The following is a 17,687-nucleotide window of genomic DNA, read 5'->3' as shown; positions in this document are numbered from 1 at the left end:
GTGGAAATTTTATATGGTTTTATCCAAGAAGAAGAAATACTTTATATAAATGACTTCTGAGAGATAGAGAATAAGCTGTGTATGAAAATGAAATTTCACATTGATTTTCCAATCTCAACTGCACACCTCAGGTTACATTACATACAAGACCAAAGAAATGAACTCAGTAGGTTATCTATACATGTGTGCATATATAAATGGCAACAAATATTAAAGAAGACAGCATAAATATTGAACAGGGAGGGAGTGCTATGAGAAAAAGAAGAAGGACAGTTAATGTGGTATCAGTTTCTCAAAAAAATCACTATTTTAAAAAAGTAATTTCCATGGAAAGTTTCTGTATGAACTCTGTCATGTTTGCACATTTAAAAATCATTCTGAAAGCTAAATTGTATTAGAAAACATTTGAAATTAACCTGCATTTCTATGTTCTATTGATCCTTACTTAGTTTCTGGTTTAAGGTTATGAACTCTGGCTCACAACTGCTACTGAATGTTCTTTGTATGAGTTCAAAATTGCTCAATAAAGTAACCTTTGACTGTGGGTTACAGTATTTATTTTTTCTTATCAGTAACTAGTTTCACAACAAACTAGAGAATGTTAATGATTTTCTTTTACCTGTACTATAAATTTTACCTCTCAGCAATAGCTATAAGCTAAAGAGGTGGCCAGGGCTGGAATCCTAACAGCACATACAAAGAGCTATTCATGATGTCAGACTATTGTTGGTTTGAAGGAATACCTTTACCTGCCATAGGGGTTTCAAAAGAAATTGTGGAAGATATTCGTAATAAGTTTGTGGTGAAAGAAGATGACTTGATCATATTGACGTACCCGAAGTCAGGTAAGCATCATAAGTAAGACTGATTCTGAATTGGATGAGAGAGTTTAGGGCTTTTATCCTCATTCATTTTGGATGATGAGTAGAGTATTGAACATATCCAAACTGTAAACTGATCTGTGGTCAGAAAGATTTGTGTGTGTGCCACTCAGAGGAAGACCTCTTCTGGCCTATGTTGGCAGAGGCTATCAGCTATAGAACCAGAACAATGATGATGGACCCTGAGGCAGAATCTGGCATGGCTCTCTTTCTCTGTGGGGAAAGATAGAAGAAGAGGGAGAGTGATGAGAATAAACAGAATAAATAGCACCAAGAGACAAAGACATTTATGTGAGGATATGTTGAAGAAAAGTGAGTGCTAGATAGAATTATGATGGACCTTGTCCAGGAAGTCCAACAATTCTGAAAACCCAAGAAACCAAAAGGCAATTTTATGATGGTTTGGGGAATAGATGTTTGCTATGTGGAAGAAGCACTGAATACTGGGTAAGGATTAGGCTGCTGATAGGGAAAGCACAATGACACAGAAAATCCAAAGACAGTGGGAATACAGGAAAAAACAACCAGATAATAACTCACAGAAGGAAGCTAAAAAACATCCACTGACAAATGAGCAAATAAACACAAATGAAGGTATTTGTGTGGTAAATATTCATAAGGAAATTTGTTCACCTTAAAAAGAAGTATTCAGTTATACACTGGAGCATGGCTGTGTCTCAGCGATAGTGAACTAAATTAAAGGATGTAATATCAGAGGGCAGACACTATGATTACACCACTGTGAAATATCTGGGATAGTCAAATATATTCCAACAGAACTTAGAATGATAATGACCCAAGGCTGTAGGAGATATTCCATAGGCAGATGTGTGTTTACTAAGTTTAGGGTCTCACTTTTGCAAAATTAAGTCTTCAGAATATTCTGAGTGAATATACTTTGTACTTACACCATGTGCACATTGTGAACACCAGAAGTCTGTGTGCTTGAAAATGGGCATCACTGCATCACTGTAAATTGTATGGGTATATATTCTACTTGAGGCTTTTTCACAAGTACTCTTGAAATGCGTGATTGTCACTTTTCTTTTTTATTCAGGAACAAACTGGCTGGTTGAAATTGTCAGCTTGATTCAGACCAAGGGAGATCCCAAGTGGATCCAATCTGTGCCCATCTGGGATCGATCACCCTGGCTAGAGACTAATAGAGGATATCCTTTCTTAATTCATAAGGAAGGACCACGACTCATTACCTCTCATCTTCCTATCCATATTTTTCCCAAGTCTCTCTTCAGTTCCAAGGCCAAGGTCAGTGTCCAGTGGTTGAGATTTTGTTTGACCAAATTCTCTTTGAACTTATTTTACCCTGACAGGTCTTGGAGATATTTCAGAAACAAAAAAGGTGGGATTCTCATTGTCTAGGTGATGCTGATGTTTCCCCACCTCAAACCACATTAGAGAACCAGAGTGTGGACCATCACACAGTAATCCTGGGGAGCTTTAAGTAATAAAGTAAAATATCACACTAAAATCTTCAGGAACTACATATATACATCAAGCAGAGTTCAAACTCTACTGTACAGTCAATATTACTGTATTATTGTCATCAAAGCCAATGAGCCAGTCTTAATTATAAAATATACCCAAAGCCCTGTGGGTGAATCACCTAAGACACAGTTTCTCATTGGAGAAGCAGCCTGACCAGGCATCAATGTTGAAAGGCCAGTGTCATGTTCTCTCTAGCTGTCTATTGAGATCAGTAGCCACAGGAATCTCCCATGAAACTGAAAGAGAATCACTAGAAAGAATCAGAGATATTCAGGATCTGACCAATCATAGCTCCAAGTTAGTAAGAAAGTTCTTTGTAAGTCTCTCCACCATAGAATCTATAAATAGTTTATGTTTGAACTACAAAGACAAACCTAGAATAATCTCTATTTAAAATGTCACAATGAATTTGTGACCATTCACATATATGCATGTGTCTTATCTGGATTTGGAAAACTTTTGGCTGGGGAAACTGAAGCCTAAATACATGAGTTCTAGAATAATTGGTACAAAATATAAAGTGTCTTTTATTAAGAATGATTAAATTTGAGGATGGAGAGATTAATCCATGGATAAGAGCACTAACCGCTCTTCCAGAAGTCTTGAGTTCAATTCCTATCAAACACATGGTGACTCATGACCATACATAATGGGATGTCTTCTGATGCATCTGAAGACAGTGACAGTGTACTCATGTACATCAAATAAATGTCTTTTTTTAAAAAAATGATTTTTATTTTATTTGTTTTATGTTTTGAAATTGCAATAATAAAATATGATTTTATGCATTATTTCTTTTTCTCCATTCTCCCTCCAAACCAATTGATATATTCATCTTTTCTCTCTTTCAAATATGGTTTCTTTTTTATTAATTCATGTTGCATATACACACACACACAAGCACCCATATATTCCAAAATATATTTCAATGTGTATATATTCATATATAGGTGTACATTTATGTGTTTCTACTATATATAAAATACTCCTAAATAAATTAATAATCAATATATTATAAAGAAATCTACATCTTCCTAAATCTTTCAGTACAACCTTCTTAATCAGTACACTGTTAATTGTATGTATATTTTATGGGCTGGGCATTTGGTGTTGGATATCCAATTATGATTGTTTAATCTTCACAACTGTTGAATCACTTTGGTTTGGGATTTATTTTTAAACTATCAATGAACTAATCATTTTGCTGTTTCATTTTTATAAATCAAATAAAATTAGTAAAGGGGAATTATGACTATATATTTTTTCACTCGTGTATATTTTACCCAAATAAAGATAAGAAATGATTTTAGACACCCTTGCATATTTTACTGACATTTCTTATAAACTATGCCAGTTAATAAGTAAGGAATGACTATTGACCTTAATCTACACTTTTTCCATTTAAGGCTATCTATCTCATTAGAAATCCCAGAGATATTCTTATTTCTGGTTATTTTTTCTGGGGTAAGACGAACCTTGTGAAGAATCCAGAGTCACTGGGGACTTATTTTGAATGGTTCTTCAAAGGCAATGGTGAGTATCCTGTGAAATATGGGGAAAAAACTCAGTCATATTTTAATTAATTTCTTTATTTATTCATGTTATATCCCAATATCTAGCACCTCTCTCCTCTCAATATTCCCCTCCTACAGCTACTTTCTCCAATCCCCTCTTCTCTGAGAAGGGGACGGTGCCCCCAGGGTATCTCCCCTCCTTGACACATCAAGTATCTGCAGGACAGGGTATATCCTCTCTCACTGAGGCCAGACAAAGAAGCCCAGTATGGGAAATGGGATCTACAGACAGAAAAAAAATTCTGGGACAGCCCCAGCTTTAGTTGTTGGAGGACCTTCATTAAGATCAAGCTGCACATCTGCCACATAAGTTCAGGGGCCCTATGTCTAGCTCATGAAAGCTGTTTGGTATTTGGATAATACTCAAAGGTCTGGGTTAATTGACTCTTTTGATCTTCCTCTGGATTCTTATCTTCTTGGATCAGTTATTCCTTCTCCCAACACTTCTATAAGTCTTCCAAGCTCTACCTAATATTTGGCTGTGGATTTCTACATCTGTTTTAGTCAGCTGCTGGATGGAGCCTCTCAGAATATAGTTATTCTAGGCTCTTGTCTACAAGCATATCAGAGTATCAATAATAGTGTCAGTGATATTTTTGCCCATGATGTGTATCTCAATTTTGTCTAGTCATTGATTGCCCATTCTCTTGGTCTCTGCTCCATCTTTGTCTCTGCATATCTTGTAGGCAGGACACTCCAGGAACAAATGTTCTGTGAATGTCTTGCTGTTCTTATTCTTCCACTGGGAGCCCTACCTGGCTGCAGGAGGTGGCATTGTAGGCTTCATAAATCCTACTGTGAAGAGGCTCAGATAGAATCATCACCATAGTGTCTCTGGAGTCTCCCAATCCCAGGTCTCAGAGACTATTTTTTAAAGAAGACAAAGTGAGATATAGCTTAGGTTGGCCTGGAACTCTCTATATAGTCAGGGATGACTTTGAAACTTGGTTCCTCCTTCTACCTCTTGAGTTCTAGGATTAAAAGCTCTATTGTGTACATTATTTATTTGATAATGAGACTCAAACCCACAATTTCATGTGGGTTACCTAATTTGTCTAAATCTCTAGCCATTTAGTATCTTCTTTAGGCTCCATTTTATTCATCTATATTTAATCAGTCTGACGGCCCAAGGCTCATCACCATTTCAAACCTGAATGTGAAGTCTTTCTGTTCTCACACACCACCAAAGAACAGGAAACAGCCACAGGTTTTCCCATAACATACCATTTCAGCACCACTTGGAGTATATAGTCTTTCCAACTTAATGTAGATGCATCAGTCTTCATTTGAGTAAGAAATGTCCAACGTAAGTACCCATATTTGAATACTTGTTTCCCAGATGGTGGTGCTTTTGCAGAATGTTTATAAGGCCAAGCCTTGTTGGAGGAAGTATTCCATTCGAGGGGGCTTTGAGATGTTAAACTCTTAAGCCAGTTCCAGTGTACTCCCTCTGCTTTCTTCTTGTAGCTGAGGAAATAAAATCCCAGCTTCCTGTTCCTATATCTCTTCGACCATGGACAAGCTCTCTCTTCCTTAAATTGTCTTTTTCATGTTGTTGTTTTATCACAGCAACAGAAAAATAACAAATGTTGTTTTCTTTTTTTTGATATATATATATATAAATTTACATTTAAGATGCCATCCCCTTTCCACATTTCCCCTCCCTAGAAAACCCCTTTCCCATGCTCCTCTTTCCTTTTTGTTTTTATACAATTTTTTTAAAATGTTAACCAAAGGATTTATAAGTTTGGTAATGCTCAATCAGAAGCATAACCCAATACCCAACCTAGATATAAAAACTATCTTTGACTGGTGGAGACATGTGAACATCTGCCTCCATGCCCCCTCTCTCTTTCTCTCTCTCATCACCTAGCTTCTCCTCTTCATCTTCTCACCTTGCTCCATCTCTTCCTCTCAGTACTCCTTCCCACTTAGCTCCTCCTACATATCACTCTTCCTGTTAAAGTAAAACTTTTCTCTCAAAATACAATTAGAGTATAATTATTCCTAATTGTACCAGTGAGGTACAAGATAGTCCTAATACCCAGTCCATCATTTTGTTAACTAACCAGAACCTCTGTCATCTCTTCTAACTAAAACACTTACTTTTGATCCTGGCTTTTTTGGCTTTAGAATGAATGTCAGCTGAAAACCATCTACTCATATCTTTTCTCTCAAAGTAAATAGCCAGGATTGGCTATGAGACTATAGATCTTCAACCTCATCAGAAATCCAGAATGACCGAGTTAACTGAAGTTATGGGAAGCACTAAATATAACTTCTAAAACTTAGCCAATTTATAGAGACCACTGAACACCTGAAAAGCCCCTATACTACTGAATGTTGGAGCATCAAATCTTCAGCCTTCTGCCCCAGAATCATCTGACAGACCTTAGTGATGCAGGATTATTAAGGGCTGATTACTCTGTCTAGGCAGATATAATCAGTTGACTATTCTGCATGTGTGTCCTTTTCTGGACAGTAATTTGTCTGTAGATGGAGAGAGGCAATTCTTGCCTAGTGGCTGTCACCACACAACTGGAGTAATTCTGAGGATGCACAATTTCTTCTTAGAATCCACGACAGGAAGCTGTCAGGAGCAGACAGGTCTCTAATCAAAATGAACACTAATATATAAATATTTGTAGCATCAGTTCTATGGACTTCTGATGTTTTGAAACCCAACTATCCATGTAAGGTAACCTGGATTGTTGTCTGTTAACTCCTCTCAGCTATTTCTAAATAAAATATGGAAAACACCCTAACAATAAACTCAAAACCATGAATTTGCTATAGTCCCTTAACTCATAGGTTAACTGTCCCAAATCAGTTAAAAAAGGGCTGGGTCTAGGCCTTGTATTTTTAAATGTGTTATACAGGTACAATGCCCATGAGTGTTTCAATATTCACTTAATTTTTATATTAAGAGGCTCGTACCAATGAAAACCTTAAATTTGAAATCAAAGTAAATTTTGTACCATTTAAAAAATTATAACTTTATCTTGATAATAATTATACAGATTTCTACCAATAGGTTATGGCTATGCAATAAGTCCTAGCTAACCCCCCCTGTTCCAACAAAACCACTACTTTTCCCTAGATAGACAGACCATTACTAACCACATTAGTCCCCAAGCTCAGGGAATGGGGCACTGACTCTTCTTTAACTTCTTCACGATGATTAAGGGTGTTGAGATTTTAGAAGAGGGGTGGGGGGAAGAGTAAGTTGATAAGCCTCTGACTCTGTGTCTTTACTTAATCCAGATGGAATTGCAGGACATTGGGGGTTTGGGTAGGTCTGCTCAGTATTCTTAATGAGTAGATACACCAAGGCTTTGTATTCTGCAATATACAATTCTCAGAACAAGTTTTAGTATCAAGAAAAAAAATCCCCCCCCCCCCGGGGGGGATATTTTTTTTTAAAGATGTTGGTTCTGACAACTTTTTTTTCTGCTTGTTAAAATTGGTTGTAGTATTTATTTACGTTTCAGATTTTATCCCCTTACCCTACTTCCTCCCACCACCCAGAAACCTCCTATCCCCTCCCCCTCCTCATGCTTCTGTGAGGCAGTGACCACACCTACCCCCCTCACTATACCCTCCCCACCGTCACATTCACCCCCCACTCTGTGTTCATTTTTTTATAGGACCAAGAAACTCCTCTCCCACCTATGTCCAACAAGGCCATCCTTTCGTACATATACCTCTGGAATCCTGAGTTCCTCCCTATGTGTTCCCAGACTGGTGGTTTAGACCCTGGGGTGCTCTGGTTGTTTGGTATTGTAGCTTTCCACCTGGGGTCACTAACACTTTCTGCTCCTTCAGTCCTTTCACTAAGTTCTCCATTGGGAAACCCCTGATCATATCAGTGGTTAACTGTGAGCATTGTCCTCTGAGTGTGTTAGTCTTTGGCAGACCTCTAAGGAGACAGCTATATCATGTTCCTCACATTATGCACTTCCAGCCAACCACAACAGTGTTTAGCTTAGGTGGATGTACATAGGATGAATACCCAGGTAGAATGGTCTCCTGATGCCCCTCTTTCAGTTTCTGTTCCATGTTTTGTTTCCTTATTTGCTCCCTTGAGCATTTTTGTTTCTCGTTCTAAGTAGAACTGAGGCATCCCCTCTTGGTCTTCCTTCTTCATGAGCTTCATGTGGTCTGCGGGTTGAGTCTTCGCTAATCCAAGCTTTTGGGCTAACATCCTTGGAGATATGTTTGTGTAGCTACCTTCTTTTATGGTTTTTGGAAGATTACTTTCTTGCTTTTTCTAGGTTGTAGTTTCCCTCCTTGTGTTGGAGTTTTCCACCAGTTATTCTTTGAAGTGCTGGATTTGTGTTGAGATACTGTGTAAATTTGGATTTGTCATGGAATATTTTGATTTCTCCATCAATAATGAGTGAGAGTTTTGCTGGGTATAGTAGTCTGGGCTGGCATTTGTGTTCTCTTAGGTTCTGTATGATATCAGTCCAGGATCTTCTGGCTTTTATGGTCTCTGGTGAGAAGTCTGGTGTAATTCTTATAGGTCTGCCTTTATATGTTACTTTGCCTTTTTCCCTTACTGCTTTTAGTATTTTTCTTTGTTTTGTACATTTGATGTTTTGACTGTTATGTGGTGGGAAGTATTTCTTTTCTAGTCTAAACTATTTGGAGTTCTGTAGGCTTCTTGTATATTTATGGACATCTCTTTCTTTAGGTTAGGGAAGTTTTCCTCTATCATTTTGTTGAGGATATTTACTGGTCCTTTAAGTTGGGAGTCTTCCCCCTCATCTATACCTATTATCCTTAGGTTTGGTCTTCTCATTGTGTCTTGGATTTCTTGTATATTTTGGGTTAGTAGCTTTTTGTATTTTGCATTTTCTTTGACAGTTGTGTCAATGTTTTCCATGGTATCTTCTGCACATGAGATTCTCTCTTCCATCTCTTGTATTCTGTTGGTGATACTTGTGTCTATGACTCCTGATCATTTTTTTAGGTTTTCTATCTCCAGGGTATTGTCCCTTTGTGATTTCTTTATTGTTTCTACTTCCATTTTTAGATCCTGCATGGTTTTGTTTAATTCCTTCTCCCGTTTGGTTGCATTTTCTTGCAATTCCTTAAGGGATTTTTGTGTTTCCTCTAAGGGTTTGTATCTGTCTACCAGTGCTCTCCTTAATTTCTTTGAGAGTGTTATTTCTTTCTTTCTTAAAGCCCTCTATCATCATCATGAGAAGTGATTTTAATTCTGAATCCTGCTTTTCTGGTGTGATGGGTTGTTCAGGGCTTGCTCTGATGGGGGAGCTGGGTTCTGATGATGCCATGTAACTTTGGTTTCTGTTGCTTACGTTCTTGCACTTGCCTTTTGCCATCTGGTTAACTCTAGTGCTGCCTGTACTTGCTGTCTCTGACTGAAGCCTGCCTTTCCAGTTATGTCACTTGTGTCTGCTCTCCTAGGGGTCCAGATGTCTCTGTGATCTTTTCCAGCTGCACTGATTACAGTGGTACCTCTAGGATGCCTCAGGATATGGTGCCTCCAAGGTAGCAGTCCAGTTAGGTGTCTGCTGTTCTGGATGCAGTGTTTCCTCTAGAATATCTCAGGATATGTTGTCTGACGCTCTGAGTTTAGTTGTTCCTCTGTGGCTCTGGGTTGAGTGGACCTTCCAGAATGTCTCAGGTGGAATCCGGGGTCCACACAACAGCAGACCTAGCAGAGGTCTGGTCCAGGCCTTAGATCTCAGAATTACTTTCTAAGACACTGTCCAAGTTAGAGCGTCTGGGATCCCCCTTCCTCTGGGTTCTTGGAGGTTGGGGGCAGAGCTGTCACCCAAGATCTGCTCAGTGCTCTGGCCCAGACCGGAAGGAACCACTGTTCTCCAAATGTTGTTTTCTTTCTACCATGCTTCTCATTTGTGGATTTTCGTAGTCTTTTTTGGAATGGCTTCTTATACATCTTATATATTAGCTTGACCATCCACCATGTTGTTAAAATGCATCATTCTAAATACTGTAAATCCTAATCTCTTATTGGTCTTAAAAATATTTTCAGAGGTAGGAGAATGGATTCTTCTTACTTGTTTTTATATAAATTTTTATTGAAATATATTTAATATATCTAATATAGTGTTTTATTGTTAATATTTCCATGCATGTGTACAGGTATTTTGATAACAATAATAGCCCACTTATCATTCTTGCCTTTTTCCCATTCTTGCTGATCTGTTCCTTTTCCCAACTAGCTCTCCTTTTTACTTTCATATTTCTTTTCTTGAAGTGTGTGGTTTTAACTCAGTAAATTCCACTGGGGTTGCTTACTGGAGCAAAGGCAAGGAGTCACTTGCAGGAACATGGCAACCTTATCAGTAACTACTCTACTGAAAAAAAAGATCTCTCCAGCAGCAATCACTAACATTCTATGTATGCTGAAAGGAGGGGGTTCTCATGAGTCCTGCTCCAAATTACTCTTAACTGCAAATAAATCCTCAAGAAATGAGTAGGGGTGTAGGAGCACCTCCTCTCTCTTTGATAGAATATTGAAGGTCCCAGGTTTTTGGAAGCCTTGAGCAGTAACCACAGCTACTAAGAGTTCAAGAGTGCTGTGACCATGTCATATCTAGAAGACAATATTTCACATCATTCTACTCCATCTTTAGGCTCTTATATTATTCTCATACCTTCTTTCTTGTTATTTCCTAAGTCTATACGGTGGGCCAAAGATTCTCATTTATAGTGAACACTGAAATGTCGCTTATTCTCAGCACATTGGCTAGTTTTGAGTGTCAAATCACCACTGCCAAATACATGAAGCATCTTATGATCATGCTGATGGTAGACATATATAAGGGGGGAAAGCATGGCTTTTAGAAAGCAATTTGATATTCACATCATCTCCATTTACCAGAATAACAAAGATAGCTTACATACTAGGATCTATTCCCTTCCCAACATAAACTCTTTTCTGAACTCTTCTCAATACCAATCAAAAAAATGTCTATTTACCCCATAACCTAATAGCCATTATTGACCAGTGAGCATATCTTATAAGGCTAGTTGAAGCATAGGTCACAGTATCCACAGCTGAGTAAGTGTAGATATCAATCTCCTAATAACAGCCTGACTAACACTGTGAGGGCTATTAAGCAGAAGGGCATTGTCCAGACCACTCTCTGCATGCTTTCTTTTTGTCCAATGATAATCACATAAAGATGTCTTTAGCAATAGGGACTTACCAACTAGTTTTTGTGGGCAACTGACAACAGTGACAATTTCATGTATTATTTGGATCCTCGGGCATTTTCCAGGCTATAACTCCTAGGGAGGTTTCCCACCACTAGCAACAGAGTCTTTATTTAAGAACCCATAACTTCTACAAGCAGTATTTTCTACCTATGCAAGGTACCTTGACTAATATATTAATAAGTTTTCAAACTGAGGTTCCATAAGGCATTTTCATATATTTTTGTTTTGATTCATTATATCCTTCATCTTACCATCCCATCTTTGCATATGCCTACCACCTCATTGTCACATTCATTCCCTCCACTTCCATACTATGTGTTCTGGAATGTCTCTTTTCTTTGAATGTTCCTCTTAGGGGTGTTTTCATTTTTTCCTACATATTAGAGGATGTTTTGTTTTCATCTTCATTTGATTGTAGGTGTCTTGTTGTTCTTGATTTCTTCATCATTCAGTTGTGAGTTGTTAAATCTCCATGAATTTCTTGGCATTCTGGAGTTGCTCTTCACTTATTTGTAGTCATTTTTTGTCATTTATTTTCTATTGGATATTATATTTACATTTCAGAATTTATCCCTTTATCCCATTCCCACCACCACCCAGGAACCTTCTATCCCATCCCCCCTTTCTCAGGCTTCCAAAAAATGTGCACTATTCCAACCCCCACTCCCACCTCCCCACCCTCGAATTCCCCCCTCTTGGTATTCAGCCCACATGGTACCAAGGATCTCCTCACCCACCTATGCCCAACAAGACCATCCTCCCCCACACATACAGATGGAGTCATGGGTCCCTTCCTATGTGCTCCCAGGATCGTGGTCTAGAACCTAGGGAGCTCTGTATGTTTGGCATTGGTGCTCTCTTCATGGGGTCACAAACACCTTCAGCTCTTCAGTCTTCTCTCTACCTTCTCCATTGGAAAACCCATGATCAGATCAGTGGTTAGCTGTGAGCATCTGCCTCTGAATGTGTCAGACTCTAGCTGACCTCTAAGGAGACAGCTATATCAGGCTCATGTCATCATGTACTTCCCGACATCCACATCACCATACAACTTTGGTGACTGCACGTGGGGTGGACACCCAGGAGGAATGGTCTCCAGATGGCCCCTCCTTCAGCCTCCATCCCACACCCTGTCCCCATATTTGCTCCCCTGAACACCCTGTTACTCCCTCTAAGCAGGACCGAGGCATCCACAATTGGTCTTCCTTCCTCATGAATTTTATGTGGTCTGTGAGTTGAATCTTGGCTATTTCAAGCTTTTGGGAAAATATCCACTTATCAGTGAGTAAATACCATGTGTATTCCTTTGTGATTGGGTTACCTCACTCAGGATGATATTTTTTAGTTCCATTCATTTACCTAAGTCTTTCTCGAATTCATTATTTTTTTATAGCTGAGTAATATGCCATTGTGTAAATGTACCACCTTTTTTGTATCCATTCTTCTGTTGAAGAACATCTGGGTTCTTTGCAGATTCTGGCTATTATAAATAAGGCTTCTATGAACAAAGTGGAGCATATGTCCTTGTTATATGTGGGAGCATCTTCTGTGTATATGCCCAGGAGTGGTATAGCTGGGTCATCAGGTGATGCTATGTCTAATTTTCTGAGGAACCGCCAGACTGATTTCCAGAGTGGTTGTACCAGCTTGCAATCCCACCAACAAAGGAGGAGTATTCCTCTTTCTCCACATCCTCACCAGCATCTATTATAACCTGAGATTTGATCTTAGCAATTCTGACTTGTATGAGGTGGTATATCAGAGTTGTTTTGATTTGTATTTTCCTGATGACTAAGGATGTTGAGCATTTCTTAAGGTACCTCTCAACCATTCATGTTTCCTCAATTGAGAATTTTTTGTTGTGATCCATACCCCATTTTAATAGGGTTATTTGGTTATCTGGAAGATGATTTCTTGAGTTTTTTGTATATATTGAATATTAGCCCTCTATCAGATGTTGGATTGGTAATGATCTTTTCCCAATCTGTTGATTGCCGTCTTTTCTTATTGACAGTGTCCTTTGACAGAAGCTTTGCAATTTTATGAGGTCCCATTTGTCAATTCTTGATCTTAAAGCATAAGCCATTAATGTTCTGTTCAGGAACTTTTTCCCTGTGCCTATATATTTGAGAGTCTTTCCCAACTTCTCTTCTATTAGTTTCAGTGTATCTAGTTTTATGTGCAGGTCCTTTATCCACTTGGACTTGAGCTTTGTACAAGGGGATAAGAATGAATTCATTTGCATTTTTGTACATGTTGATGTTCAGTTGAGCCAGCACCATTTGTTGAAAAAGCTGCTCTTTTTCCACTGGATGGTTTTAGCTCCTTTGTCAAAGATCAAGTGACCATAGATGTGTGGGTTCATTTCTGGATCTTCAATTCTTGTCCATTGATCTTCTTGCCTGTCTCTGTATCAATACCATACACTTTTTATCACTAGGACAGTTTGAGGTCAGGGATGGTGATTCCTCCAGAATTTCTTATATTGTTGAGAATAGTTCTCACTATAATGGGGATTTTGTTATCCAAAATGAATTTTCAAATTGCTCTCTCTATCTCTATGAAGAATTAATTAGGAATTTTGATGTGGATTGCATTGAATCTATAGATTGCTTTTGGCAAGATGGCCATTTTAACTTAATTAATCCTTCCAATCCATGAGCATGGGATGTCTTTCCATATTCTGAGATCTTCAACTTCTTTCTTTAGAGACTTGAAGTTCTTGTCATACAGATCTTTCACTTGCTTGGTTAGATTCACTCCAAGATATTTTATATTATTTGTGAGTATTGTAAAGGGTGTCATTTTCCTAATTTCTTTCTCAGCCTGTTTATCCTTTGATTAGAGGAAGATTACTGATTTGTTTGTGTTGATTTTATAACCAGTCACTTTGCTGAAGTTGTTTATCAGGTTTAGGAGTTCTCTAGTGGGAGTTTTGGGGTTACTTAAGTATACTATCCTATCATCTGCAAATAGTAAAATTTTGACTTCTTCTGTTCCTATTTGTATTTCTTTGACTTCCTTTTGTTATCTGATTGCTCTAGCTAGGACATCCAGTACTATATTGAATAGGAAGAAAGTGGGCTGCCTTGTCTAGTCCCTGATCTTAGTGGGATTGTTTCACATTTCTTTCCATTTAATTTGATGGTGGCTACTGGCTTGAAGTATATTGCTTTTACTATGCTTAGGTATGGATGGGCCTTGGATTTCTGATCTTTCCAAGACTTTTATCATGAAGGGATGTTGAATATTGTCAAATGTTTTCTCAGCATCTAGTGAGATGCTCATGTGATTTTTTTTTCTTTGAGTGTGTTTATGTAGTAGATTACTTTGATGAATTTTTATATATTCAACCATTCCTGCATTCCTAGTGAAGCCTACTTGATCATGATGGATGATTGTTTTATGTATTTTGAATCTAGTTTGTGAAAATTTTATTGAGTATTTTTGAATCAATATTCGTAAGAGAGATTGGTCTGTAGTTCTCTTTCTTTGTTGGGTCTTTGTGAGGTTTAGGTATGAGCTTAAGTGTATCCTCATAGAATGAATTGGGTAGTGTTCCTTCTGTTTATATTCTGTGGAATAGTTTGAAGATAACTGGTATTAGATCTTACTGGTAGGTGTGATAGAATTCTGCACTAAAACTATCTGGTCCCAGACTTCTTTGTTGGCGTGACTTTAAATGACTGCTTCTATTTCTTTAGGGGTTATAAGACTGTTTAGATGGTTTATCTGCTCCTGATTTTAGGCCTGTTGAGGCCTGTTTTGTGACCAATTATATGGTTTATTTTGGAGAAGGCACCATGAGGTGCTGAGAAAAAGGTATATTCTTTTGTTTTATGATGAATTATGCTATAGATATCAGTTACATCCATTTGGTTCATAACTTCTGTTAGCTTCACTGTGTCTCTGTTTAGTTTCTGTTTCCATGATTTGTCCATTGCTGAGAGTGGGGTGTTGAAATCCTCCAATATTATTGTGTGAGGTGCAATGTATGCTTTGAGCTTTAATAAAGTTTATTTTATGTCTGTGGTTTCCCTTCATTTGGGGCATAGATATTCAGAATTGAGAGTTCATCTTGGTGGATTTTTCCTTTGATGAGTAAGAAGTGTCCTTCCTTATATATCATGATTACTTTTGGTTGAACACCGATATTATTTGATATTATAATTGCTACTCCAGCTTGCTTCTTAGGATCATTTGCTTGGAAGTTTGTTTTCCATCCTTTTACTCTGAGGTAGGTCTGTCTTTGTCACAGAGGTGTGTTCCCTATATGCAGCAAAATTCTGTGTCTTGTGTATGTATCCATCCTGAGAGTCTGTCCTTTTATTGGAGAATTGAGTCCACTGATATTAAGATATATTAAGAAAAAATGATTGTCTCTTCCCGGTATTTTTGTTGTTAGAGGTGGAATTATCTTTGTGTAATTATCTTCTTTTGGGATTGTTGGAAGATTACTTCCTTGCTTTTTCTAGGTTATAGTTTCTCTCCTTTTGTTGAAGTTTTCCTTTATCTTTTGAAGTGCTGGATTTGTAGGTATGTATTGTATAAATTTGGTTTTGGCATGGAATATGCTGGTTTCTCCATCAATAGTGACAAAGTTTTGCTGCATATAGTAGTCCAGGCGGGTATTTGTGTTCTCTTAGGGTCTGTATGATATCAGTCCAGGATCTTCTGGCTTTTATAGTCTCTGGTGAGAAGTCTGGTTTAATTCTGATAGTTCTGCATTTATATGTTACTTTTTCTGTTACTGCTCTTAGCATTTTCTCTTTGTTTTGTACATTTGTTGTTTTGATTATTATATGACGGAAGGTATTTCTTTTTTGGTCTAGTCCATTTGAAGTTCTGTGGGCTTCTTGTATATTTATTGACATCTCTTTTTTAGGTAAGAAAAGTTTTCCTCTATAATTTTGTTGAAAATATTTACTGGCCCTTTAAGTTGGGAGTCTTCACCCTCATCTATACCTATTATTTTTAGATTTGGCCTTGTCAATGTGTCCTGGATTTCCTGGATATTTTGAGTTAGGGGAGACTTGCATTTTGCATTTTCTTTGACAGTTGTGTCAATGTTTTCTATGGTATCTTCTGCACATGACATTCCTTTCACCTGTTTGATTGTGGTTTTTGCAGTTTTTAAGGGATTTTTGTGTTTCCTCTTTAAGGGCTTCTACCTATTTACCTGTCTTCTCCTCAAATTCTTTGAGAGTGTTATTTACGTCCTCTTAAATTCCTCTATCATCATCATGAGAACTGATTTTAATTCTGAATTCTGCTTTTCCAGTGTGATGGGGTGTTCATGCCTTGCTATCATGGCCAAACTGAGTTCTGTGATGCCAAGTAACTTTGGTTTCTGTTACTTACTTTCTTGCACTTGTCTTTCACCATCTGGTTAACTTTAGTGTTACCGGCACTCACTGTCTCTGACTGTAGCCTGCCTTTCCAGTTATCTTGCTTGTGTCAGAACTCATCAGGGTCCAGATGTCTCTGTTATCCTATGATCCTGAGGTCCCGCTGCTCTGAGTACAGTGGCTTCTCTAGAATGTCTCAGGATATAATGTCTACTGCTCTGAGTTCAGTTGCTCCTCTAGGATGTCTCAGGATATGGTGTCTTCAAGGGAACAGACCAGCTGGGTGTCTGCACTAGCCACAAGGACCAGGCAAGGGTGGAAGTGGAGTGGTATTCTGCAGGGGCAGTGTTTGGGTACACGGTGGATCGTGAATGCTCCCTACTTCCAGTTGTAGCTCTGGGTCATAAGGCAGTTGGCGACTGTTTTTACCTGCTGCTCTGAGGTCACTGGCCTCTCTAGGATGTCTCAGGATATGGTGTCCACATGGGAGCAGAGCAGCTGGGTGTCTGCTTTAGCCACAAGGACCAGGCGAGGGGCTGAAGGGGGAGTGGTATTTTGCAGTGGTGGGGTTTGTGTGCCTAGTGGGTCCTGAGGGCTCCCTGCTTTCAGTTGTAGCTCTGGGGCGTAGGGCAGTGGCCAACTGTTCTTAATGGCTGCTCTGAGGTCAGTGGCCTCTCTAGGATGTCTCAGGATATGGTGTCCACATGGGAGCAGAGCAGCTGGGTGTCTGCTCCAGCCACAAGGCCTTCCAAGACTTTTAACATGAAGGGATGTTGAATTTTTTCAAATGCTTTCTCAGCATCTAGTGAGATAACCATGTGGTTTTTTTTTTCTTTGAGTTTGTTTATGTAGTAAATTACATTGATGGATTTCTGAATATTGAACCATTCCTACATTTCTGGGATAACGCCTACTTAACCATGATGGATGATAGTTTTCATGTTTTCTTGGATTCAGTTTGTGAGAATTTTTTGAGTATTTTTGAATCACTATTCATAAGAGAGATTGGTCTGTAGTTCTCTTTCTTTTTTGGGTTTTTGTGAGGTTTCGGTATGAGTGTAATTTAGCTTCATAGAATTAATTGGGTAATGTTCCTTCTCTTTCTATTCTGTGGAATAGTTTGAAAAGAATTGGTATTAGGTCTTACTGGAAGATCTGATAGA

The 17,687-nt window shown here is 38.3% G+C and overlaps 1 protein-coding gene across 2 annotated transcripts in view; it reads left to right on the top strand.

The window, feature by feature from the left end:
- The first annotated feature begins 640 nt into the window (after nucleotides 1-640).
- LOC143440320 (sulfotransferase 2A1) overlaps nucleotides 641-17,687 on the top strand; it is a 30,871-nt gene continuing 13,824 nt past the window's right edge. The window contains exons 1-3 of one of the 2 annotated variants that reach the window (XM_076926988.1): nucleotides 641-845; nucleotides 1,939-2,147; nucleotides 3,794-3,920. In XM_076926988.1, coding sequence (XP_076783103.1) covers nucleotides 710-845; nucleotides 1,939-2,147; nucleotides 3,794-3,920 — 472 coding nt within the window. In that variant the 5' untranslated portion in view covers nucleotides 641-709. The remainder of the gene's footprint in view (nucleotides 846-1,938; nucleotides 2,148-3,793; nucleotides 3,921-17,687) is intronic. The other variant, XM_076926987.1, reaches the window with a different exon arrangement.

This window comes from Arvicanthis niloticus, chromosome 29 (genome assembly GCF_011762505.2).
Source record: "Arvicanthis niloticus isolate mArvNil1 chromosome 29, mArvNil1.pat.X, whole genome shotgun sequence".
Classification (NCBI taxonomy): domain Eukaryota; kingdom Metazoa; phylum Chordata; class Mammalia; order Rodentia; family Muridae; genus Arvicanthis; species Arvicanthis niloticus.
The sequence above is the reverse complement of the archived record's forward strand: the minus strand, read 5'-3'. Positions and strand labels throughout refer to the sequence as shown.